Raw genomic sequence first — 27504 nt, forward strand, 5'->3', positions numbered from 1 at the left:
TTCACATTTCAAACAGCGATACTCAACACGTGGCCCGCAGTACATACACGACCTGCTGACTTTTCCTAATTCAGAGAGAGGGGATCCTCATTAACTGTGTAGCATTTTTCCTCATGGTTATCAGTATCAGACACAACAATAAATAATCCACAGCTGACTGTCTTTAGTGGGTCAAAGGTCACAGCACACCACAATCTGTGAAACAAACTGTTTTGAACAGGAATTATTGCACATTTACAAACTGACACAGCTGCATGGCATGCTGGGTAATGGTTACTGGTCAGGTAGTCAGATGCTTTCAAGTGAGCTGGAGGCTGAGATATTTACTGATGGCATCACACTGAGTGTTGGTGAATATGAAGTTTACTTGTGATTTGAAATCTAATGATTCAGTTGTAATATGATTACATTTCATGATGAAATGTAATCACATTACAATCAGAGCGTTACCAGAGCAGCTACCTTGAAAATGTTTGAGTTCAGTTTAAGTCTTAAAGTCATTTCAGCCTCATCTTCACTCAGATATTTACATCATCATCTCCAAGATCCAACTGTGACATACACGTTTCCATCAGTGTGATTGATTTTAATCGAACAACGATGGATCACCGATCAGTGTGCAACTGTTTGCAGTGCAGGAAACTTCCAATTTGACAGCAACACTGTCCACAGAGTCTGAGTTACAAAGATGGAGATCATAGATTTTATCCTGAGCTGACGGTAAATCTGTGATGCTATAGCCGTCCCCATCCTAATATAATGATTACTGATTGGCTTTAAAAGCTTCATGTTTAGCAAACTAATATTTAACTGTGATTTATGCTTTTGTAACAAAGTACACTTGTGTAGTTGAACTCTCTCCACTGAGCATTGATTTTATGAATGAGGAAATAACTCTGTGTCAGTCAGCTGTAGATCAGTCTACAAGCTTAACCATGTAAGAAAGAACAGCAAACAGATGTGTGCTCCTCACATCTGTATGAATCATGATCATGTGTTTGAGTGAATCTGTGGCTGAACTGTAATAGTGTTAAAAAGTAAATGTGATGAGAAAATGAATGAAAACAAAGTGTGATTAATGATGAAGAATGAGAAGAAGAAGCTGAGACTCGCCTGTCATGCTGCTAATGTTTCTCAGCACCTGCTGTACAATTTGCATTTCCAGTAAAGAAACGGGAAATCATTGTGGAGCTGGGCACAAGGATTTCTTATAATCAACAATAATCTGATGTACTTTGATCACAACCATGTCTAAATATGTGTTGATCTAGAAGTGAGTGAATCGTGTTCTGACTTTAGACTCTAATCATTCGAAAATACTGCAGTTGTACAAGTTCCAGTGATCCCAGAGGAACCCTGGAACATGTTGAACAATAATATGATGGCGTTTCCTCATAACCACTTGGTTTGATAATTGTGGAAAATATCCAAATGTGGCTTCCTTTAAACCTCAGGCTTTTCCTGCTGATCAAAGTCCAGTACTGAGTTTGTAAAACATGTTTGTCAATCACTTGGTTTGGTTTATGAGTAAAATGATTCAATAACTTCCTTCTAATAGACAACATTTTATCATATTTCCTCATAACCCTCTTTTGTTTGACCATTTGAATCACATTTGAATTTCCAATAAAGGACCCCACAGAGTTCGGTGAAAATAATGACTGTAGATGTTTCTGTGAAAGTGCTGGGAGCAAATTTGTGTGTGATGTTTTTTCATTGTTGCACTTTGTAGATGGTCCCTGAGCACTGGTCTCACAGCCAGCTGCACATAGAGACCAGTGTTGTTAGCCCATGTCAGAAGAAGACATGTTGGAATGAAAATGCAATGAGCTTTTAGTTTGTCTACTTTAATAATTTGATTGGAAAAAGGTGTTGTTGGACTTCAAATATTTCAATTTCTATCCAACTTCACCTTTCAAAGTGAAGCAATGTGGTTCCTTTAATAAAAAGCAAGACTTTTTCATGTATGTTTCGTGTTTATGATAAATGTACAACTTTAATGTGAAACATTCTGAGTTTTTTCTCTTGTTGTGTTTGTTTGAAGCTGCTTCCTGTTGGCTTTAGCTGTTTGGAGTCTCCATTTTCTAAACTTATACATTCTGAACCTTCTACATTCTGATTTTTGTCTAATAAACTTACATCTTTCATTGTTTATACAGATTGAAGAGCTGTGGTTTGTCAAGGATCAACTGTGATTATCTGGCAACAGCACTGACATCCAACCCCTCCCATCTGAGAGAGCTCAACCTGAGTGACAATGAAAAGCTGCAGGATTCAGGAGTGAAGCAGCTGTGTGGTTTTCTGGAGAGTCCAGGATGTGAACTTGAAACTCTGAGGTCAGGCACCATGTTTTAGTTGTGCTGAGATGAATATGATGTGAAAGTTTTGCTGACACTAAACTGCAGACATAAGGCTGATATTATACTGATCCACACTGAGGATCAGGTAAACACTGAGGATGGTAAACAGGACAGTGTCTGTGCTCTTGGTGGCAGAGCTGCTGGGATGGACGTCCTTCTTCTCTGGTTTAGTCCATTGACTGTAGCAGAACAATGTTCACATTTCAAACCTTCAAAGAAGAAGAAAAATCCTTTATCATCAGACACTGCCACCTAGTGGAAGAAGTCTTAGTTCCGTCTGAAGCTTCAGATTACAGTTAGTTCCTTTAAAAAGAGGTGGAGGTGTAGAGACCGCAGGACCATCATCACTGAGAGCCATAGGACACTTAACCTTTGTTTCCATATGCTGGAAACTTTCTGATGTTCCAAGGAGGACTGGGAAATGTGTGAAAGTTGCCCAGTCAGTTCCTCACAGCACACTTCAATTATTTTCCTCCCAAAGCATCAGGACCAGGCCTTTGATTCAACTAAGACATTTACACACAAACACCTCACCGTGTGACTCTCAGAGCCTGCCAGCCCTTTCCTAAAATGACAAATCTCTTCATTGAAATCAATGATATCAGAGCTAGAATCAAATGAGTCCAACTCTTCTGCTGATTCAGCATCACGTTCATCTTTTGTCCTTGTTCTGCATTCCCACCATGGACTTCATTCCTTTTCAAGCCAGCCTTGAGTGTCCTTTATTCAGCTCATTATCTGCTTTACTTTTAGACCTTATTGTAGCTGCTTAATCTCTTTAAACAAGTTCTTGTGCCTCATTCTTTTTCTTATCTTCCTCATAACAAGACAGCTTCTTCTGACTGAGAAATTGTTTGAGTGATTTACTAATCCAAGGACGCTTATGGGGGTATAATAGTTACTGTTTTCAAAGTAATCCCCATTTGGGAAATAGATGATCTAAGTGAGAACATGAGCCTTTAAAAAGTGCCAGTGGACAGTCAAAGCAGTCCCTCAGTTCCAGTATAGAGCCTTTGGTCCAGACTGGAACAACTGTGTGCTCAGTTTGAGCTCTCTTCAGTACTGTGATCTGACAGACCCAGAGGGGCCATCACATTACATTTAGAATCTCCCCTAATGGAGCCACAACACATGTCCAATACTTAGTCTGTCTTTTTGGACAAACTGGAAGAAATGATTCAAGGACTTTGTCACAGAACAGAGATTCAAATTTGTTGGCTTCAGCTGTTTGGAGTTTCCATTTTCTAAACTTATACATTCTGAACATATTGTGAAACACTGAATGATTTCAAGCACACACTTTGTCTAATAAACTTACATCTTTCACTCTTTATACAGATTGGAGGGCTGTGGTTTGTCAGAGATCAGCTGTGATTATCTGACAGCAGCACTGACATCCAACCCCTCCCATCTGAGAGAGCTGAACCTATGGAGAAATGACCTCCAGATTCCAGATGTGAAGCAGCTGACTGATCTTAAGGAGAGTCCAGACTGCAGACTGGAGACTCTGAGGTCAGTAGAGTGTTGGAGTGAGTGGGTGGTGCTATCAGCAGTATTGTACTAAACACAGTCAGTATGAAACAAAGATCCAGTGTTTCCTGTAAAGCTGCAGCTTCTCAATGAAGCAGTGAGAGGAGAATGGTGACAGGTTTCAGGACTGTACACAAACACTTCCTGTTTCTGCCTTTTTGTGACCTTTACGGTCACCATAGTAACGGCTCACGCTCTGATCAGTGTCAACAGCCAATCAGCTCTCTGAACAAAGCAGCACGCAGACCAATAACCGCATTCATTTCCAAGTTTAAAGCAGTGAAGAAGACAGTCTGTAGGTAAGGAAGAATTTAGAAAGATTTTTGGATGGAATTCCTCCAGTTAACAGCTGGAACCATTCCATCTGGATTGCTGGGGCGTTTGGGGTTCCTAAAGAGCTCAGAGTGGACAGTCCAAGGTTATTCTAAAGAATGAAAGTCCCAAATGGTGGACACCAGAGGTGAGGGGAGCCACCAAGCTAAAGGAGGAGTCCTATCAGGCTTGGTTAGCCTGTGGGACTCCAGGGGCAGCTGATAGGTACCGACAGGTCAAGTGGAACGGGGCGCGGGCGGTGGCTGAAGCAAAAACTCTGGTGTGGGAGGAATTCGGAGAAGCCATTGAAAAAGCCAAACCGTCAAGCGGTGTTCTACCTGCACTGTGTATAGTGCGGGTAGAGCGCTCCTTACGTCGACTGAGAAAATTGTCGGGTAGTGGAAGGAATACTTCGAGGACCTCCTTAATCCCACTGGCACGTGTTCCGTGGAGGAAGCAGAGTCTGGTTACAAAAGGGATGACTCGCCAATCTCTGGGGGCGAGGTCACTGAGGCAGTTAAACAACTCCTTGGTGGCAGAGCCGCTGGGATGGACGAGTTCCTGAAGGCTCTGGATGTTGTAGGGCTGTTTTGGTTGACACGCCTCTACAATGTTGCATACCTCTGGATTGGCAGTTGTGGTTCCTATCTTCAAGAAAGGGGACCGGAGAATGTGTTCCAGCTACAGGGGAATCACACTCCTCAGCCTCCCTGGGAAAGTATATGCCAGGGTGCTGGAGAGGAGAGTCCGTCCGTTAGTCGAACCTCGGATAGAGGAGGAACAATGCATTTTTTATCCTAGGCGTGGAACACTGGATCAGCTCTTCATCCTCGCAAGAATACTGGAGGGTGCATGGGAGTTTGCCCAACCAGTCTACATGTGGAGAAGGCATTCGACCGTGTCCCTCAGGGGGTCCTATGGGGTTGCTCTGGGAGTATGGGGTGTCTGTCTGGCTCATTGCTATGGGCCATTCAGTCCTTATACAGCCGTCTTAAGAGCTTGTTCTGCATAACCGGCAATAAGTCGGACTCGTTCCTGGTGGGTGATAAGCTCAAGCAGGGTATCCCTTTGTCACCGATTCTGTTCATAATTTTTATGGACAAAATTTCTAGGCGTAGCCAAGTGGCGGAAGGCTTTCACTTGGGTGGTCTCAGGATCTCATCTCTGCTTTTTGCAGATGATGTGGTTTTGTTGGCATAATCGGCTGATGGCCTCCAGCTCGCCTTGGAACAGTTCGCAACAGAGTGTGAAGCGTTGGGAATGAGAACCAGCACCTCCAAATCTGAGGCCATAGTTCTCAGCTGGAAAAAGATGGAGTGGCCACTCCGGGTCAGGGACGAGTTTCTGCCCCAAGTGGAGGAGTTTAAGTATCCCCGGCTCTTGTTCATGAGTGACGGGAGCGCGAGATCGACAGAAGAACTGCTGCTGCGGCTGCAGTGATGCGGACGCTTTACTGGTCTGTTGTGAAGAGAGAGCTGAGCGTAAAAGCAAAGCTCTCACTTTACTGGTCAATCTACATCCCTACCCTCACCTATGGTCACAAGCTTTGGGTAGTGACCGAAAGAACGAGATCGCCGATACAAGCTGCGGAAATGAACTTACTCCAAAGGGTGGCTGGCCTCTCCCTTAGAGATAGGGTGAGAAGTTTGGCCATTCGGGAGGGGCTCAGAGTAGAGCCGCTGCTCCTTCACATCGAAAGGAGCCAGGTGAGGTGGTTCGGGCATCTGACAAGGATGCCTCCTGGGTGAGGTGTTCTGGGCACGTCCCCATGAGAGGAGGCACCGGGGCCGACCCAGGACACCCTGGAGAGATTATCTCTCGGCTGGCCTGGGAACGCCTTGGTGTTCCCCCGGACAAGGTGGAGGAGGTGGCTGGGGAGAGGGAGGTCTGGGCTTCCCTGTTTGGGCTGCTGCCCCCTCAACCCAGCCCTGGATAAGCGGAAGAAAATGGATGCATAGGTGGATAAAGGTCCAAACTAAAACTAGGAGTGGAAAAACATTTTCATGCACTTCAATAAAAATCCAGAGTAAATAATAGAAAATTGAAACGAGTACTAGTACAGTCTCAGCACTGAAGTCCCTGGTGCTCTTTGTACTGGATGTGCTGCATCACTGACTGAAAGCTGATGAAGAGTCTCTGGAAAGACTTGTTTATCTCCTCTGCTCTTCCTCCTTCTCTCTGCAGGTGGAGCTGATGATGGTAAACAGGACAGTGTCTGTGCTGAAAGAAAATGAGCTGTGTCCTGATGATCCAGAGAGGTTGAAGCCACAGCAGCTTGTGTGTAGAGACGCTCAGACTGGGCCATGTTACTGGGAGGTGGAGTGGAGAGCTTCATCCAGCAGTGACTGACAGAAGAATGAGAAGAAGTGCAGATGACTGTCAGTGCTGCAGAGTGAACTGCTCTGACAACAGCTCCTCTGTCAGACACAATGTAGAGTCCAGTGTCATCCCTGTGTCCCTCTGGATCTGACAGAGGATCATCAGTGTATCTGGACTGCTCTGCTGCTGCTTTGTCCTTGTACAGTCTCTGCATAGTCTCTGTCTGAAACTGGCTTCAGATCCTCCTGGATCAAACTCACCTGGAAAGGCTTTCAAACAACTTTGAATAATAAACAGAATGTTTTTATAAGATAAATATGTGTTCATGTATGTGTGCAGTTTACGCCTCAGTGGATGAATAATTGCTTAATGTTTAATGTGGATACTCGTGATCAATAAATGTGCTGATTGGAATCAAATGAATGACTCAGAGTTAATCTGTTCCTGAGATGTGAAAGTATGTGAGTGAAGTGGTATCCAGCTGGGGCAGACATGATTCACTTTCTAACCCAGTGGACACAAAAGAAATAAAATAGTTGTGCTGATGAAATATGAAAGATAACATGAAGAGAGTTTGGTGTTTCTCAGCCTGAAACAACTGCAATCCCACTTTGTTTTTTAAGAAAAGAGGGTTGAAAAAACAGAGAGAGAGAGAGATGTGTGTCGTTTAAGCAGTGATGAGAATAATGAAAATGTCTTAGTTTGTCAGTTTCAGGTGAAAGCAGACCTGGATCAATTTTCCACATGCAGCAGTTGGAAGAAAATTATAGGTTTAACATCATTAGGAAACACTCAGGCCGAGCTTTTGGCTGAGTGGTGTTTACAGCTTAACTTCCATGTGTTCCTCACCCTGAGAAAACAAGCTCCACAGAAGCTAACCTCTGCCTGAAGACAAGGAGTGCAGTTCCAGAAGCACAGCACATCTACAGTTCACAGCAATCCAAGAGACAACAACAGAGTCCTGAGAGAGGTTCAGCAGCAGTGTGTGCAAATGGCATCAGAGAGGAAGAAAACCCATCATCATGGATGGATGGAGATGCATTTCCAGCAAGCTGCAACTTCACTGTGTGTGTAGATGACTTTTGAGGAGACTGTCTGAGTGAAATTTGCCACGTTTAGAGTAACTACATGTTACTGTAGTAACACTGCCATCAGCACATCTGGATCAGCTGTGCAATACTGCATAATCTGGACATGCACATTGACATGACACATTGACATTTTCCTTCAAAAAAAACAAAAGGCACACATTAACATTTCATTAGACTGCCTTTAGCTTTGATGAACTGAAACATCTGACGTGGCATAAATTACAATAATTATATGTAAAATATTGATAACTGAAGAACCAAAGAGCTGCAGTCTTCTCCAGAACATGCCAGAGATTCTCATTTAAGAATAAATGTGTGGACTCTGTGGTGGCCAATCTGTGAGTCTTTGTGTGTGAGAGAGAGACCCAACCATGTACTCATGCTTTTCAGCCTACTTTTATTATCACGGCTGCAGCTTTGCAGCTCGCAGCCATGCACACTGACAACAACAACAACAATGACAGGACCCGGTACAGAGCATTCAGGCCACCGAGGCATGAATGCGGATAACATACAGGTGCAGCAACTGTCTCCCTCAGAGCTGTGCCACAGACCATGCACATCCACAGTGTAAAACCATGAATCCAATCTCTGCATCCTTTTAAACTAAAGTTCGGTGCTACACTTAATTATAGATGCTGAACTATTGCTGTGTGGGTTTTTCCTCTAAACGATTTAACATTAATAAAAGTAAATAAAAGAAAACACAACATTGACAAAATTTAAAATTACTAAAATGAGTCTTTCACTCAAATGAGAAATAGACTAAAGGAGAAGAACACTGGAAATCATGGCTGGCAGTTTGTTTATAAATGCATTTACAGTCAGGGCTTTTTAAAAATGGTTTCCAGTATATAAATCTGCTGAAGGTACATTCAGTGACCAAACAAGCTGCCTACTGGCCTGAGGTCAGTCCAATCTGTGCAAACATTCAGAAACCGACTCCAAACCTTTCTGTCCACACACACTTACTTTGAAGTTTTCACTGTTTAATGTAAACTAACATAAGATTTTATGTTTTTATATTCAGTGTTGAGTTTAACTCTAATAAAATCTGCTACATCAATAAAACTGACATTTTTGTGAAAAATTGAGTTTAATGTGAAGTGCTGCAAAAAAAAAAAATAGTTTTTCATGCAAACATAAATGTTTTTATATATTATATAATTACTGTGTGCAGGTTCAGATTTGAGTATAAAAATGTAAAATTAGTCTAAAGTTTATTTTTGAGAATTCACTGAAAGCAAAGAGTCGGTATTAAAATGCTGTGTGGTCTTTTCTGTTTTTATGATTGCGGTCTAACAATTTTATTAAGATCTGTATATACATGAATTTTATAAAATGTGTTAATTTTATTATTAACCTTTATTTAACCAGGAAGATCCCATTGAGATTAAAAACCTCCTTTTCAAGGGAGACCTGGCCAAGATAGGCAGCAGCAGGTGTCTCACAGTTACAGAAATTACTCAAACACAGGCAGCAACAACACACATGCAACAATAAGTGAAAGAATACAAATAAAATAACATTCAATAAAATTCAAATAAAAATAAAAAGTCAGTTAAAATGACAATCAATCTAATTGAAACAGTTGCATGTTATGGACTTGGCCTCAAGGATTCGTAGTTTAGATTTAAAAGCACTTAATGAAATGAATTCAGTCATTTTCCATTCCTTCTGCAGTTTGTTCCAGGCCGAGGGCGCTAAATGGACAAAAGCTCTTTTACCAAGTTCAGTTCGGGCAAATGGAACAGAAAGCAACAAGTAACCATGCGGACGAAGAGAATACTGACCAGCAAGTTTCATTACAAGCAGGGAACATATACAAGAAGGCAGCAACCCAAGTATCGCCTTATATATAAAACTGTATAAATGAGAGTTCCTCCGACTTACCAAAGCAGGCCATCCTACTTGTGGACGGGATTATTTTTTATAACGAAAACGGAAAATCTCCGTTTTCAAAAATACCGGTGTACGTGTGGACGTAGCCTAACTCACAGTGCTGAGTCTGAAATTTACGGTTAGTGATGAACCTCAGAGAAGCATGATACACATTATCAACCATTCGAAGACATTGCGCAGAAGTATTCATATATAGAATATCACCATAATCCAGCACAGGCAAGAATGTTGCAGCAACAAGCCGCTTCTTTGTATTAAAAGAGAAACACAACTTATTTTGAAAATAAAATCTCAGTTTTAACTTCAGGATTTTCACAAGATTCTCTACATGTGGTTTGAAGGTAAGCGAGTCATCAATTAAGATTCCCAGATATTTATAAGTGTGAACCAACTCTATTTTATTACCTTCAAGAGTGGTTACTGACGGGATTGTTCGGGTTCGTCTCCTTGATTTAGAAAACAACATGAGCTTTGTTTTGTCTTCGTTGAGAACAAGTTTAAGCTAAAGTAATGAGTGCTGGAAAGCAAAAAAGGCTTTCTGCAAGGAGTCAAAGGCTTGGACAACAGTTGAACCACAGCTGTAAATAACTGTATCATCAGCATAGAAGTGCAAGTTTGCATCTGGCACATGTAGACTAAGATTGTTTACGTTGTTTACGCTGATCTGGTCGTGCCCGACACCATCGCCACCGGCGCTCCTCTGGATCCCCTCAATGGCGCTGGGGTGGAGGGGATCCAGTCTGTGCAGGCGCCCGTGCCAGCCCCCAGGTTGCGACCAGCTAGCACGCAGCCTGCCACAGCGCCTGTTCCCACACCTCACGCGGGAGCCGCTGGGGCTCGCCAGGACCCGGTGCCCGTTCCTGCGTCCCGGAAGAAGGCGGCGGAGCCGGCGCGCGAGGAGCTGGCAGTGCCGGAGGCGGCGGCCGAGGAGCCGCTCCAGCCGGGAGAGGCAGTGCCGGAGGCGGCGGCCGAGGAGCCGCTCCAGCCGGGAGAGGCAGCGCCGGAGGCGGCGCCCGAGGAGCCGCTCCAGCCGGGAGAGGCAGCGCCAAAGGCGGCGCCCGAGGAGCCGCTCCAGCCGGGAGAGGCAGCGGCGGAGGCGGCGCCCGAGGAGCCGCTCCAGCCGGGAGAGGCAGCGGCGGAGGCGGTGCCCGAGGAGCCGCTCCAGCCAGTAGAGGCAGAGGCCCGGCGTGAGGTGCTGCTCCCACCGGAAGGGGCGGAGAAGCCGCGAGATAAGTCGGAGGTGCCCGTGTCACGGCGGAGCGGGGCGCGTGGGCGTGTAAAGGAAGAAAAAGCAAGGAAAGAAAGCCCCGACTTTATTACCACCGTGGGTTTTGTGCGAAGGAAGAAAATCTTCCTCCAACCGGATTGAGCAGTGGAGCCACCGAGGGAAAGCACACATTAAAACTGTCAGATTAAAATATGATTTATTATCTTTAAAAAATATAAAATAAATTAAAACAACCCTGGCCAAGGGATAACACAAACAATCAATAAACCAACATTAAAAGTCCTGTGGCCTGCGCCACGACCTAAAAGTCCCAGGGAGCTAAAAAAATCCAGCGCAGTAGTATAAAAAGGGAAACCCAGCGGAGTCCTCTCCTACGTTTCCGCATTCGCGTCCCGATATGCTGGACAAAGGGAGGAGCGGGAGTCACTATTCTTCTAGACAGTTTTACTTCATAAAAAGGGATAAGTCAGAGACTTACCCCGGGTGGGCAGAGCTCTCAACTCCGCCCGCCGCTTCTTTAAAACTGCAAATCGGCACAGCCGTCTCGTGCCTTCCACTGGTGCTGTCTCCGCTCTCCCCGCTGGTGCTGTCACTCTGCGCTGGTGCTCTGCGCGCTGGTGCTCTCCCTCAAAGCCAACTCCAGCCGTCTTATATGTCACTCTGTAAATTATCTTGCCTCCTATGGAACGCCAGGACTGCCATAATGAATTAATTAAATACACCATTAAATAATTAATGTAATTAATTAATTATTGACACATTTAATTAATTAATTATTGACACATTTAATTAATTAATTATGTATTTCACATTTTAATTAATTATTGACACATTTCATTAATTATTGACACATTTAATTAATTATTTAATGATATATTTATTTATTTCATTTTGGCAGTCCTGGCGCCTGGCTCTCATCATGAAATAATTTTATCTGTCAGCCTCACCCATCAAACTCAGGGGGCGGGGTTAACGCTGATCGAGTCAAAACCATTGCTTTGGCCTGGTGGCCATTGTTTCTAGCACACAACAACCGGCATGTGGAAGCTAACAGAACTGAGCTTTGAAAAACCCTGTTTGTGTGTTACCAAATACCGTTTTAATATTTTTTTAGCCAAGAATGTAGTGGTTTAATCTTCATGTGTCTGGTCGGTTTGTCAAGATACAGCCTCTTTGCAAAAGTGTTTCGATGATTTCGGAGATGTCTGCCCAGTCTCACGGCAAAGCGTGGGATAGACCCGCTCGCCTCGCAAGCAATCCCACCGACAAAGCGCAGGCCCCGGTACACAGCTGTAGTAACCCCCGCTGACTTCTTTTACTGAGGTTATATTTATCGATGTTTTATTTCCTGATGTTCTTATGTGTCCTACGTGTTTCAGTCGCCAATTCTGAATTATAACTAACATTAAAAACATGTTTAAGGAGGAGAGAGAGCAAATAAATCTGTTTAACATCTGATCTTTGGGTTTTTGTTCAGTAATCAGCGTGACCTGTGTATAAACACATAAAAGAGATAACGTTGGTGTTTCCGTCATGTAGTAACTGCTGGCTTTAACTGTACCAAGGTTGTTCGACACTATGAAACACATACAGACTTCATGATGTTCGGCTAATATTTTTATTGTGAATATTAATCATGCTGACCTCGCTCTGTACACCACGCAGCGAGGTCAGCATATCCACGATATCCTCAGCTCCATGAGTTAACACAAAGTTTCCCAGCTGACTATCTAACTGCCAACTATTCCAGAGACGTGAAAATATACAGCATAAAGAAAAGTGTAAGAGACTCAGCAGCAGATTAGAATAACAGTTATACATTTAATAAATCACCAAATGAATCCAAGAAACGAGCAAACCTGTTCCGACAATTTGAATTTGTATTCCCTCAGCTGCAGACTCGCTGCTGTTTAAATGTTTGAAAAGGAAGATTAGATATAAAAAACGTCAAACATAGACTCAGTCTGCCTTCACATTTGATATGAGGCCAGCACGTATAGTGGCCTCAGCAGGCTATTACTGAAATACACGTGCTATATCATAAACTATGATATAAACAGGGAGGTCCTATTAACATGTTTAGTTTTAAAGGACACCTTCCTGCCTTTAGTCTCATTCATGAGCAGTATTAGTTTTCTTCTAACATCCAGAAGTCTGCACAATGTGTTTCATAGTTTGTAACAAGCCTTTGACAGGTAAACATAACATGACCGAAAAAGCAAAAAAAAAGAAAAAAAAAAGAGAGAGAGTATTGACGTAAGAAGAGAAAATGCTCTCAATTATGGAGACAGACAAATGGTTCATTTATGTTTGATGTGTGTTTATTCCTCCCTAAATATCGTCGGTGAAGTTCGCCATGCATGTCAGATTTTCCTGCGCATTTTTATACGTCTGCCAACAGAGAGAGAAAAAATCACATTCTAACAGACAGCTGGTGCTTAGAATACAGTTGAATAACTATTAAAAAACAGATGATATTTAGATGATAGTTCAGTCTAACACATGTGCCAGTGAACCATTAAACGTCTGTGGAACTATGCAGTTATGAAACGTAACTTTAACCTCAGCCAAACCGATTTGCTCAGTTGTAAATAAAACAGCGAAGTAAACGTGACCCGACAGACAGAACCTGAGTGAATGAAGTCCAGCGTTTAACCACTGAGAGCTAAAACTCAGCTGAGGTTTGAAAGCTGTGTGCCGGTGATTGGACATCAGCCGCTGATAAAGCTGTTCGCCTATAAAGTGCTCTGTAAGGAAACGAGCTCCAGCAGCTCTGCGCTCGGGGAAAACACTATATTTACTTATCTTGTGCAGAAAAATGCGCTGACATTGCGTTATATCGAGCACCGGCTGCCCAGTTAAACTGTGACTATCACCAGGTAACTAGGCGTGTTTCTTGAATTAGCAGCAGGTGTTAAACAGCTGACAGATGAGGAGGAGGATGCATGCAGGTAAACTGAGGGTCTGCTGAGCTGATCGCTGGTTTCGTGAGAAAAATGTCAGCTCGTTCTTTATGTTACAGAAGCACAGAGACACAAGACCAGGCGGAAAGAGACGATCGTTCGGTGAAAATGAGAATCTGCGAATGCAACATGTGGAACACGGAGAGTGGAATATGTAAACAAACCGGTTAACGTAACCCCCTCGGTGCACTCTGCATGCTAACTGTTAGCAGAGCTAGTGAAATCTCTGAAAACATCTGAGCACTTTTGCAAACATGTTCTATGTTGACAACCTGACCAGACATACGGCGCGACATTCGCGGCTAAAACACTGTTAAAAGTGTAGCTGGTGACAGAAAAACTACACCACCACCATTGCTGCTTGTGATTTGATCTGCATTCTGGGATAACTGGCTGCCCCAAGTCTACACAAGCAATCGATTTTCTAGGATCGACCTGTTTTGACTTACTTTGCACGGCAACCAATCAAATGTTAGAGAAGCTGCATGGGCAGCGTTAACCCCGCCCCCTGAGTTTGATGGGTGAGGCTGACAGATAAAATTATTTCATGACGAGAGCCAGGCGTCAGGACTGCCAAAATGAAATAAATAAATATATCATTAAATAATTAATTAAATGTGTCAATAATTAATTAAATGTGTCAATAATTAATTAAAATGTGTCAATAATTAATTAAAATGTGAAATACATAAATAATTAATTAAATGTGTCAATAATAAATTAATTACATGTGTCATAACTATTTATTTAATTAATTAATTCCAATTTTAATTAATTATTGCCACATTTAATTAATTATTTAATGGTGTATTTAATTAATTCATTATGGCAGTCCTGGCGTTCCATAGCCTCCCTCTCAGGTGTGTCCAATCAATAAAAACGGGGAAAAAGGCGGAGTCTCTCCAGGACAATTTGACGGTATAACCACTGCACAAAACATGACCAATACATGCAATATAAAAACTAAGTAAATACACTTCATATTAAAATATAGCACAGCAAACAGCATCCGTCCTTCCCTGGATGACACCCGTGTTAGGGGAGTCCGCGCCAACGAAGCCCGAGGTTGGCGGGGTGAGCAGAGCAGCCTCACCTCCATCAGAGGCCGGTGCCTGCCGGACATCTGCCCAGCCGCCTGCGAGCCGGGGCGCACGACCGTGCGGTTGCGCCGCGTCCACCTGCCACGCGGCCGACCTCCGGACCAGCTTCGCCAATGCTTTTTTTTTTTTTTTTTTTGCCTGTCCCATTTGGTTCTTTAGCCGTCAGAATTGTTGTCTGAAGACCAACAAGGATACCCAATGGATTTACTTTGCCAAATGGATCATCGTGGCATTGCCGTATTGGTCCATTTGGTCGATCTTTGTTTTTATTATTTATTATATTTTATTTTCAGATGTTACAGACGGGACAGACATGAGTGAGGGATAGGAAAGGGAGAAAGGAAGAGGAAGGAAAGGAAAGAACAGAAGGGGAGAGGGACAGTGAGAAAGGGGGGGAGAAAAAAATTAAAATCTCCTGGATCACCTGTTGAGAGAAGAATAGAAAACAAGCAAAAAAAAACAAAAAAAACAAAGCAACATACTAAACACAACACCATCGCATTAATCTAGCTAAGTGTAAACAGCAGTAAATACTAAATATTCAATGTTGTTGTGCAGCACGCAGGACAGATGTGCTTCGAAGTAGCAGCCAAGAAAGGTGTAATTTAAGTCTACGAGCAGTGAACACCTGTGTGCATACCTGTGTGGATCAGCGCGCTTGTATTCCAAAGGTTTCTCCATGTAACGATCTGCTAGGGAGTGTGGGGGGGCCACAGCCCCGTCCTCCAGGGTATGAAGCAGTTATGGAGGAGATCAGAACTCCAGACATCCAGAGGCCCCCAGAACACAAGAGACCAAGGAAGACCAACAGAGGGGCAGCCGCGCCACTGTTCCAGTAAGAGCTGAGGAGAGTCCCAGATGAGGGTTCGCTCAGCAGCCGCGGAGCAGAAGCCAGGGGGAGTTGCAGTGACGCGCCCGTGAGCTCCGCCGGCAGCCAGCTGTGCCTGAGTGACCGAGCCCCAGGCCGAGAGGCCGGGGGCACCCCACCTCCGAAGTGGCCCGAGCGAGCCCCAGGTTCCAGGCCCCGATAAGCGGCCGCCAAGGAGTGAGCTGGTGTGTACCTGGACGCCCACCCCCAGACACAAAGAACCACCAACGCACCGATACCTGAGGGAGTCCGCCACTGGCAGGGGAAGTGGTGGTGGGTGGAGATAGGCCTCCAAACATTGGAGGGCCTGAGATGTCCCCAGAGGGGTGGTGTCTGATACCCAACCTGACATATAGACACAGACATACAGGCACACACAGACACAAACATCCATTCCCACCCTCATGCTCTCATATGCACTTCACACTCAACCAACGTGGAGACAGACATAAAGAGACGCTGTACACACGATCACACTCCCCAAGCGTACTCTACAAACCGGGTCTAGGTACCCTTGCCCCTGGAAGGGGGAACTGCACCCAGACCCAGGTGGTGTTACCCTTTTCCCTGCAGTGGGGAGAGGCAGACCACCCCGACTCCGTAGCAGCAGGGAGGCCCCACACTCCAGACCGCAGTCAGACGGCCAACTCCCGCTCCAGCAGGCCGCAGAGAATGGGGGTGGGAGAAGACTCCAAACCTCCCTCCACCCGCTCATTGTAGTGTTGATGCATGTGTGTTCTAAGGTGCAATTAAAACCCAGGAGGGCTTGGAGCTACTTGCCAAGGAGCAGCAGATAAGCGCATAGTCTCTCCTGATAGCCCTCAATGTCTAAGTGTATTTAAAATTGAGAGGTGGGCAACGACGCCAGGGGTGAGGTGTACACCCTGATGGTAATTTGGACTCCGTGATTGTGCCCACCCCCAAGATCCTATATGTATGTGTAATGAGAGTGTGAATAATGTGAATGTCTAAGTTGTGGGATAAAATTGAGGCAGAGGCAGCCGGAAGGGGACAGAGGGGGGGGTAGCCTCCTCTGCACCCTGGTGACATACCCCTACTCCAAGGCCCTGCATGTGTGGGTGGTTGTGGTGGAGCGGGAAGAGGGAGGCAGCTGGAGATGGGGAGGGAAGGAAGGGAGGGGAAGGTAACCCCTCCCTGGGGTCAGCTCCCCCGCTGACCCCAGTAGGCACTCCCACACTCCGCGACCCGCCAGGGAAAGGGGGCCCACACCAACCAGGACCCAAGCCCCCGAGGCCCGGCCCAGGCCCCAGTCCAGAGACGGAGCGCTCCCAGAACCTCACAGTCACCTGAGAGCCAACAGAGCCCCCAACCGGACATGACCGCTACCCCGGGTTGAGCCCCCCAAGGAAGATGCCTCCGGGGAACGCCCCGACGCCCTAAGCCTGTCCCTACCCCCACACCAATCACAACAGTGAAGGCGGGACCAAACTATGACCCCCCCACCCCCACTAGGTGATGGAGCTGATAAAAGGAGCCCAGAGCAATTAATCTGATGTGGTGGCAGAGGCTGTATCAAGACTAATGTAATCTAATAGATAATTTCTATATTGGTTAGAATTAAGATTATTTTTATTTTTCCAGTTCATGAGGACTGTTTTCTTGGCTATGCATAGGGCAGTGAAAATCATATGGGCTATATTCTTTTCTGAAGTGACATTATCTAAGCTGCCCAGCAAACACACTAAGGGGGAAGTTGGAATGTTACATTTCAGACACTTTGATAAGTCTTCACATATCTCGCGCCAAAACTTTTGCACTGGTGGACAGAACCAAAGAGCGTGGATGTAATTGTCTGCTGTATTGCCTTGACAGTGTGAGCAGTTGTTGGAAGATGTAAAGCCCATCTTGAACATCCGATGACCTGTATAGTGCACTCTATGAAGTATTTTGTATTGTATTACAGTTTTTCTCAGTCGCTTTGGTGCGTTTCTCAGATCAGAATTGAAATTCTCATAACTATTAGTTCAACCTCCACAACACTCAGTCATTTGTGCACATCATAGTAGCAATTTCTCCCCTCTCTGAACAAACTGCAAATGATTTTGGACATGAATCAGTTGCTTCCATACATTTCCCTGCTGCTTTCTGACATTTCCATTTGCTTATGTCATGTCAGTCAAAAGTAATCATACCTATGGATGCTGAATAGTCGTTCCCAATAAAACTAATAGTCATACATCCATTGCTTGAGTCATCACACACAAAATTGTTGAACTAGTTATCACATGCCAAATATTGGCCATCTGTCAAGCAAATCCTATACCTTTCTGTATCATTTTAGACACTCTTTACAGGGACCTAGTCCCTGAGAATGAGAGAGGTGGAGGCCAACTCAGCAAGTATGTTGTTGTCTGGGATAATGTCCGTTTTCACCACTCCCATCAGGTCAGAGAGTGGTTTGCAGCACATGACAGAATTCTGGTTGAATATCTCCCTCCATATTCCCCATTCCTTAATCCAATAGAGGAGTTTTTCTCTGCCTGGAGGTGGAAAGTTTATGACCGGCATCCACATGAGCAAATGGCCCTGCTAGCAGCCATGGATGCAGCATGTGACGACATCACAGCAGGGTCCTGCAGAGGATGGATTCGCCACTCCAGGAGATACTTTCCTCGCTGCATTGCGAGGGATAACATCTGTTGTGATGTAGATGAAAATATGTGGCCAGACAGACAGGAACGTCTGGATGTGCCAGAATGATTTACTGTACTGTTACATGTGCTGTTTATTGTTCACATTAGTGCACAGCTCTACCAAATGGGTGATTTTATGTTTACATGTATTCTACAGTGAACAAGTGACTGTAGCATATTTTTCTTTTGCACAATTCTGTAGGATTACAAACACTTCTACACAATGGAAATGTGAAACGTACGTATTCAGTGTCTCAGTTACTCCCAAGACTCCCATAACATCTACAGTGACTTCACTGCACATTTCAGATGGCTGTACAGGTAGGCCATAGTGCTGTCGTCAGCATTTTCAGGTGTCACCAATTGTTTTTGCAATGGGAAACACTGAAATTATAAACTGTCATAGTGGAAACATGACAATGCCATTTGACTATCTTGTTCATAAAGATGGTGTCAAGACTTTTCATTTTGATGGCACTGGCAGTTTCATTGACATGGATACTTGCTTTTGCGGTATGGATAATCAATTCTGTGCATGTGACGTGCTTTTGCAGGCTATCCACTAGGTTTTGCAGTTTGCACTAATTGTTTTGGGAAATGCACTAACTGCTGTGCAAATGTTAATGGTGTTCTGAGGAACGCACCAAAGCGACTGAGAAAAACTGTATCAACATAACTCTCATCACATGAGTATTGTATTTCCTTGGCCGTAATATTATTTCTACAATCAATTAATGAAAATGTGTTTGTGTGTTCTCTGTAATGAAAAAAAAATGTATCAGTGAGCCACAACAAAATCGGAACAAGATAAATTTATCGTCTCTCACTTTGGTCAAACTCACAGAACCACACAGGAAAAAGAACAAGGAACAAGCTTTCAGTCCTCCTGCAGAGAAACCGCACCTCTGCTGCGTGAACAACAACCAACACACAAAAAATAAAAGAGTAAAGTTACTGAGAACATAAGAAAATGTTAGCATATACATGTTCCCACTGTTGACTTTGCAGGAAAATAAATGTGAAAAGCTCCAATTCAAATGCAATCTGATTTTTAAAAACAATTAAACAAACAAACAAACAAAAAACAAAAACATTATACACACTTTGTAACAAGCGGGTGCAACTTTTGGTCTGAGGTACTGGCTTGATCACCAGCTGGATGCTGGTGGACTACTTCAGTGAAGAGTAGAAGACATCTGGCTCTGGTTTAAAGTCTGAACAAACACACAGTTCAAACAACACAAAACATGATTAGAAGCTTTGTAGTTTGTTCTGAGAAACGCACCAAAGCGACTGAGAAAAACTGTAAGCCGGCCTCAGTGTGCATCCCTGAACCTGTGCAAACGTTCTTTTTAATTACATTTCATTTCTAAAGTTCATATTTCCTGGGGGCTAGAGAGAGGACAGATGGTTTGAAAGAGGAGTGAAAGAAGCCATCTATGTCCACTGTGAGCGACCATCTTTGAACAGAGGCGGGGGTTTACGACACCAACTCTCTGCCATCTATAATCCAGTTTTGAGATCCCTTCCCAGACGCCTTAACACCCACTCACATCCTGGGCCATCTGACCTCAGGAATTCGCATGACAAGGTGGGGCCAGGTTTCACAATGAACACACCCGAAACTCTGGCTGATTGGGTCCCACACCCAATTTCACACCTTGGCTCAGGTGAGTAGAGGATCATCAGGGGGTCCTTTTGTCCCTCTGTGGGGGGTCACTCCCACTAGGTTTATATCTGGGACTCTCCACCATTTGACCTTAGAACTGAAGAAGCTTCTCGGATGAGAGGTGAAACGTCTTCAAGCAACTTAAAGAAGTCCAGACGCTTTTCTTTGCAAGCTCCTTTGACCACAAAAGTGATTGCCCATATTTAAATAGCTGTAAATTACTTTTTGGCCAAATAAAATATCATTATAGAACCATTGTTATACGTGTTGCAATTTCTGTTGCCCTCCCTACAGTGTCTCTCTTAAAAATAAAATTCTAATGTCAATGAGACCTTTGTAGCTGGATAAATAATAAATATAAACATGACACTTTGCCAAAAACTAATTGTGACTTGTCACAGGAATGTTTTTTGTAGCTCAAGATTACTTGATATCATTCATTTGACATATATTTCACATATTATAGGCACACGAGGATTGGATTAGTTATATTGTAGGTAAAATAATTCAGTCTATAAAATTCTATATTTGAATAGAAAACTGACAGATTTGAGGATTTTCATAATACATTTTCTTAATGAAAATGTATTATGAGCCTCATAATCTGTTGCTCATGGGCTTAAAAAAAGTGCACCTATTAAGTGCAGCTGTTTTGTCTCTAATTGTTTTGTCTCTAATTGTTTTGTCTCTAATTGTTTTGTCTCTAATTGTTTTGTCTCTCTCACAGAAAGATCAGAAGCTTGAGTGAAAATATCATTAGCATAAAAACTGAAAGAAGTTAGCTTGGCTCTGTCAAAGTTAAAGAGCAGCTGTACCTCTGGACCTCTTTGTCCTGATGACTGGTTCTCCATAACAGACGCCTTCAGTTCTCACTGCTGAGTAGATTTCAGCTCGATTATTCTCTGTAGAATGAAACGCATAAAAAAAAACCCCAGATATAACTACAGTAGTGCAATAATATAACACTAGAGCTACTGTAAATTATTTTTAGGTCTGTATAAAGCAAAATGTATTCTTAACCAGGAAGGAGAAGTGAAGGAGAGCAAAGTTATAACATAAGAAGAGATGAAGCCAGTATCTCACTTTTTAAGTTTTTATTTGCCCCTATATGTCAACACCCCTGCTGTGAAACAAAGAACTGGTGAGGAAGAAGCTACTGTGTAGCTACTTATGTTCATCTGGACGTAGCTTTTTCACTGGGAGCAGTGGCGTGTCTAGAAAATTTTTGTTGGGGGGGCCAGGTAGGGGCACAGATCTGGAGAAGGGTGGCAGATGTAATTGGCAGATAATGTTAAAAACAATTCTACCAACCGTTAACCATAATTCAATAATCCTATAAACCTAATAACCGAATGCGCTTTTAATTCTTATTAGAATGAGATTTTAACCACTACGGTGCAAAGTTTTTAGATACTGCGTTGATAAAGTACAAGAGATACAATCAGTCAGTGTTTATTCAGCATTCAAGGACATCAATATTTGCATAGTATTTTTACTGACATGTAGTGCACATATGTTTTGGGCAAAAACATTTTGAATATTAAAATACGAACATTTTTAACATACAATTGGCAAATTAGCCAATGCCAATGCAAAACCAATGCCTGTTAAAAAAAGAAGATAATCTTCTCACAAACTGGTGTTTGATTTTGAAACAGGAAAAAAGTGGGGAAACAACTGAAAAGACTAACATTTGAATAAAACCTGAAAGCAAATAAATACTTTCTATGCTGCCTTATGGTAAACTTTGGTAATATTGATAAAGAACAACACTGGCTGATGATGAAATACAGTCAGCTGGCATGGTGACACTGCCAGTATTAACCTGCAGGGCTGGACTGGGGCAGAAAATCGGGCATTTTCACTACAGATTGGCCCACCAGGTATTAAAGCCATAAAGACTTTGAATGAAAACAAACGCTGTTGTGACAGTGATGTACACTGTCTTTTTGGTATATGTATGATTTCTATAGATTTTACGTCAGATAAAAACTTTGTTCGCAAGATTCAGATAATTATTTAATAAAAGCTAGATATTTTAAATGAGAATAAAAAAGAAAAGTATTTCTTTGTGCCCCCCTCTCCCTGTTAATGCCCTACCTGGCCCCCTGGAAACACTTTGCTAGACCCACCCCTGCACAGTTACCAGCTGTCAGCTACTTAGAAAAGGATCCTGGTGTTATTTGTCTCTCAGAAACAGTTCATAACTTCCCTTCAACTCATTCATGTGAACTAAAAGTCAAACCTGTTTCTCCATCACAGCTCTGATGATTCAGTAAGGACATCTCCTGGTTTCATCCTCATGTTTCCCTCTCACCACATATCCAAACCGACGTTTACCCTTAGCCAGCAGTTTTAAATTTCCTTCAATGTCGCCTGCTCTGGCCCCTGGAAGACAATTGACTATGGTTGCCGGTGTCTCTAGCTTCACATGTCTGAGAACAGAATCGCCAATTACCAGAGTTTGACCCCTGGCGGGTGTGTCGCCGAGTGGGGAAAAACGGTTAGACACATGAACGGGTTGGTGGTGTAACTGGGGCTTCTGTTTAGGACTATGCTTCCTCCTCACCGTCACCCAGCCGCCCTCTTTCCCCAGCTGCTTGGGATCTGCCGGGGAACAGCTAGCGGGGCCTACGCTATCTTCAGCTGCACCAGCTACAGGGGCCTGGCTAGCTACGGGTGAATGAAGGGTGCGAAGCCGAGTCTCCAATTCAGTAATCCTGGCCTCCAGCGCTGCAAATATGCTACATTTGTTACAGATATCATTACTGCTAAAGGAGGCCGAGGAGTAACTAAACATCTGACACAATGAGCAAGAAAGTGCAGGAGGGACAGGTGAAGTAGCCATGGTGCTAATGAGTCGGCTAGGAGCTAAGCTAAGCTAGCGAGACAGTACAGAGACAGTGAGTGAATACTTTGGCTATAAATTAGGTAGTGAGTACACAGAAAGTGTGCTTCGGATGAAGCACGTGAAGATTATACTGAAAGAATATATTATTATATGAAAGAAGAATGTATTTAAAAGTTGTTAATTAAATTGCTAAGCAAATAAGCTACTCAGAAACACCACTGTGTTTGAGCAGGAACAGGAAGTGATACTCTACCACCGAGCGAGCGAACACCAAGTTCTCATTAGCAGTCAGTTCCTTCATTTTTACATGTATTATATTGCATTACTTTTTAATTAAGTAGCAAGGTTACTTTAAGGGGGCTTTAAGGGGCTTTTATTGTAAAAGTGTTTCAGGTTGCACGATGATCAGATAGCAGGCATGTAGATGAGGCTGGTGTGGAGAAATGATTTTAGAATATTTTCATGAAGTCTAATCAGGAGCTCACCTATAGCAATTCATTGTTTTGCTCCAACACACCACAAACCTAACGATGACATCATCATCAAAACTGGAGCCACTGGTTAGTCCGAGTTTTGAGTTCAAACTCTGCTGAACTAAATGAAAAGAATGAAAAGACAACATGTCATAAAATTGTTTTCAAAACTTTATTGTCAATAAACAGAGTCACAAAAAATAAATAAATTCATTCAATCAATAAATTCATTAATTAATCAATAACATTTGACCTGATTTTGAAATGTAAACTGCAGTAACAAAAATGCATTCATTGAAAGAAAAGATCAGAGAAAACATCTAAATCTGCAGTTACACTGAAAAATAACATAACACTGTACATTATAATATTCATTCAGTTGAAGATGATCAATAAATCCTAAACACTATCAGGCAGATCACTGATTGTTTATAATCCACAGTAATCCATCGTTTCTTCACCACATGCAGTGTTTATGGTGCAGGTTGGTTCAGTCAGTATCAATAATTATACTGTAACAGCTGATCTCTGCATGAGATTAATTTGTGTTGTTCAAACCTCACAGAACCAGTTTGATCTCACAAACAGCTGAACCTGAAGATGAAACACACTCAGTGACTCTGTTATTGTAACATACAGGACACTGAAGTGATAAATAAGGAGGGCAAACCAATGATGAACAAATTCTGCTCACAATCACAGATTTGTTTAAAATGAGTTCACTCAGAAGCTGAATATTTTATTTTGAAAAACCTTGATCTTGTTTGATGTGTATTTGTTTGATAATGTGACCTCCTGTGTGCTCCACATATGAAGTGAGGCAGAAATGAAAATAACTTTAAGACTTGAAACTTACACTGGGATGAGCAGCTAACCTGATAAAATAAGTCACAGATTTCAATGCTGTAGGTTCATCATGTGAAATTTCATGTAACAGTCTAAACAAGTCTGATGAAAATCAGAGAAATGTGAAATCAAAAATAAATATGGACGCGTTTGATGTCCCTCTGATTGAGGTTCAGCATTATTAGTTTCTTTGTCTTAAAATCATCCTTCTTGATTTCAGTGAAACAGAATTTAGGACTGTGATGAGCAAGTAGATTCATAGTTCACCTTCTTAACCTTCTTTTTTTGGTAGATCAAAAAAGCAACAACAGCAACAAACAGAAGAACAGCAGCAACTGAAAGACCGATGATGAGTCTAACAGATCCTCCTGCCTCCTTCCCTCCATCCTCTGTGTGTCCTCCTGTCTGACCTGCAGGTGAGAAACAGGTGTGAGGTGTCAGCTGTCAGGTAGGTGATGAGTGAAGAACAGAACAGAATCCATTTCCTCTTCAAACTGCTGTCAGACATTATCTACTGCACTCTGATCACATCACTCAGACCAGCTGCTTTCTACAAAGTCTCATCAACAACATCTTTAGAAACAAACATCAACAACCAGGAAGCAGCTTCACCTCTGATCACACACACACTCAACTCTACTCTCTCACCTGGAGGATCAACAACACTCAGTGTGATGTTGCAGAGGAGCTTCAAACCCTCTGTAGCTTTCTGGATGACACCACACTCGTATGTTCCAGTGTCATTAATCGTCACATTGTACAGAATCAAAGACACGTCTCCATCCTTCATCTGTCTGTCCTGCAGATCCACCCGGTTCTTAAAAGACGGATGCTGGTTGGTGGTATCATAGACCCCTTTGTCATAAAAAAGGACACAATAACCTTTCAAGTCTGGTTTGCTCCAGTCTAAAACTCTGATGGTGTTGTTTGGAGCTCGACATGTCAGAATGACGTTCTGTCCAGACACAGCTGTGATGTTTTTCTGGGCTGAAACAGAAAACAGAGCAGAGAGGTTAAAGGTCAAAGCATAAATGTTCACTTCTGTAGTGAGAGTGAGAAGATCTAATTGAACACATTGAAAAAAGGAAATGATCAGACAGGAGAGGGTTTTCAGGACACACTGTTAAATGTTCAGTTTTTCTTCCATATGTTAAAACAAGATCTAGAGTGGTTCTTTTACATTTTGAGAGAAACCAATTATTCTAATAACAGATTAAATGTTGTATTGAGGCTGTCATTTTTAGCATCTACATGGATGTTAAAATCACCCACAATAATTATTTTATCAGAGCTGAACACTAAATCAGATAAAAACTCTGAGAAATCAGAGAGAAACTCTGTGTGAGGTCCAGGTGGACGATAGATGATAACAAGACCGGTTTCTGAATCCTGCCTTCAAATGAATTAAAACTGCAGCCTTACAGATCAGATTTACCAGAAACAGTTAGCACAACTTATTAAAAACATAATAATTACTGCATAATATACAATTAATGCATAATATAAAATAAATCTTTCAATGGTGCTGAGGGTCTGTTGAGCAAAGGAGGGGCCTCATAAACCAGCAAACTATATACAGGAAGTGCTGAGTGGACGATACCAAATGTGGAAAAATTATAGGGTAGTTTATTTTCTTTCAAGTTTAAGAAAGATGTTTGTTTTTTTACTGTAACTTTGTATTTAATAATGTTAACTACAGAGTGTTTTATGTTTTTTTATTTTCATAGAGTATTTTTCATAATCGTCATTATTAATGTGAGATGATGTTATTGTTTGTTATGAACTCACAGACATTTGGTTTCTTGTGTTTTTCACAGTTTACTTATTGAACTGAGTTCCTGCAGGTTCCTCAAACAAAAACACGTCCTGATAATAAGTGAACATAATGTGTGAGAGAAAGCAGCCTCTCATTATGAGACACTGTGAGTCTCTGCATGCTGCCTTTATGTAGCTACAGCTGTTTGTATACACTGAACTAAAAGCTTTGTAGCTGCATACTGACTCCAGAAACTACAACACATCACACAGACACACACATTACACTTCTTTGTCTCTGTCACAGGGCTGGATGTAATGAAATGTTCTTAGAGTAGCATGGAAATCAAATGGTCAAAATCAAAGTCATTTCTTTACACATATGCAGCTTTTACATTGTGTAATATGCCTTAAAATGTAACCAATGGTTATTACTTTTTTGTACAACCATTTAAAACCCAGGAGCAGATCTACAGAGGTGGCATGGAGTGGCATGTGCCACCCTTAATAAACATTGTCATTTACAAAACTACGGTGGCACTCGGTGTGGCAAGAGATTATATCAGGGTGACACATGCCACGTCTGTAGATCTGCTCGTGACGGTATACTGACTCCTGAAACTACAACACATCACACTGAACACAAAGCTTTACACTTCTTTGTCTCTGTGAGATCTGATCACACCGACATGTTAGGTCCACACAGACCCCACCCAGCCTCGTGTCTCCTTCACAAACACGGAAAAACTGAATCAATATGAAAATAACTCTTCAGGAAATGTTGTTAACATGTAAACAGACTGATGCTTTTCCTCTCTGTCCCACAGAGTGAATCTCACCTGCAGAGACAAACACGAAGAGGCCGACAAACAGCAAAGTCGAGCAGAGCGACGCAGTCACAGCAGACATTTCCGTGTTCTTCAACTCCGACGCTTCGATTGTTCTAAATGTCTCAGGATGGTTTTATTGAAATAACTGAACCTGAGTTTAAATCCTGACTACATGAGATTAAATTTCAGGTTTAAATGATCCTGAAAGTCTCTGACTGAGAACAGATCAGACTTTTTAGACACTCGTTCAAACTCAATACGTCCAAGTCATCGTCTCTGAATGAAGTCACGTCAGAGTCACGTGTGTTTACGCTGCTGTAGGGTGACCATAAATAAGTGCGTCATAACTAAAGCGGTGAAATCTGAAGCAGGTCTGAGTGTTTAACAGGTTCAGTTCGTGAATGATCTCCACAGAACAACACAAACATCTCATCATCAACCATCAGCTACATACTAAAGACCCTCATCAGCCAAAGGACTTCAAAATGACGTCACTGTATAAACATGTATATTGTACTATGGAGGAGGCAGCATTTAGCTGTAGCCTCCATCAAACCACAGAGAACTTTGTCCACCTTTGATTGTCTTTAAGTTGTGTTGGAGCCACAGAGAGCAAATCTTTGTTCTTCATGAAAATAACTTATGAAAATAAGTTATTTTCATATTGACCAGTGAGGCTGTTTGGACTTTCCTATGAAACATCAGTGCAGGAGTCTCTCAGTACATCTGTTTACAGTGAGGACAAAGAAGCAG

The 27504-nt window shown here is 42.6% G+C and overlaps 1 protein-coding gene across 2 annotated transcripts; it reads right to left on the minus strand.

Annotated features, from left to right (window-relative positions):
* Positions 1-24117: 24117 nt before the first annotated feature.
* On the minus strand, positions 24118-27012 carry LOC146635242 (uncharacterized). 2 transcript variants are annotated; one of them, XM_085346270.1, is made up of 3 exons: positions 26761-27012; positions 24815-25153; positions 24118-24546 (listed from the first exon to the last, which is right to left on the minus strand). In XM_085346270.1, exons 1-3 carry the CDS (start codon positions 26828-26830, stop codon positions 24398-24400), a joined length of 558 nt encoding a protein of 185 aa, XP_085202396.1. In that variant the 5' UTR covers positions 26831-27012; the 3' UTR covers positions 24118-24397. The 2 variants fall into 2 exon arrangements, with proteins under 2 accessions (XP_085202396.1, XP_085202389.1); XM_085346263.1 differs by having other exon boundaries at positions 24118-24576.
* Positions 27013-27504: the final 492 nt, after the last annotated feature.

The sequence above is a fragment of the Diplotaxodon limnothrissa genome, linkage group LG3, assembly GCF_057381915.1.
Source record: "Diplotaxodon limnothrissa isolate DT_005_m linkage group LG3, D_limnothrissa_male_GT1.1, whole genome shotgun sequence".
Lineage (NCBI taxonomy): Eukaryota > Metazoa > Chordata > Actinopteri > Cichliformes > Cichlidae > Diplotaxodon > Diplotaxodon limnothrissa.

What these genes read in the sequence shown, in the direction of transcription:
- LOC146635242 (XM_085346263.1), bottom strand. Translation starts at nt 26,830, where the DNA reads ATGTCTGCTGTGACTGCGTCGCTCTGCTCGACTTTGCTGTTTGTCGGC. An exon ending in CTTCGTGTTTGTCTCTGCAG is followed by an intron (nt 25,154 to 26,760) that starts GTGAGATTCACT and finishes TTTCTGTTTCAG; the next exon opens with CCCAGAAAAACATCACAGCT. An exon ending in GAGTGTTGTTGATCCTCCAG is followed by an intron (nt 24,577 to 24,814) that starts GTGAGAGAGTAG and finishes TCTCACCTGCAG; the next exon opens with GTCAGACAGGAGGACACACA.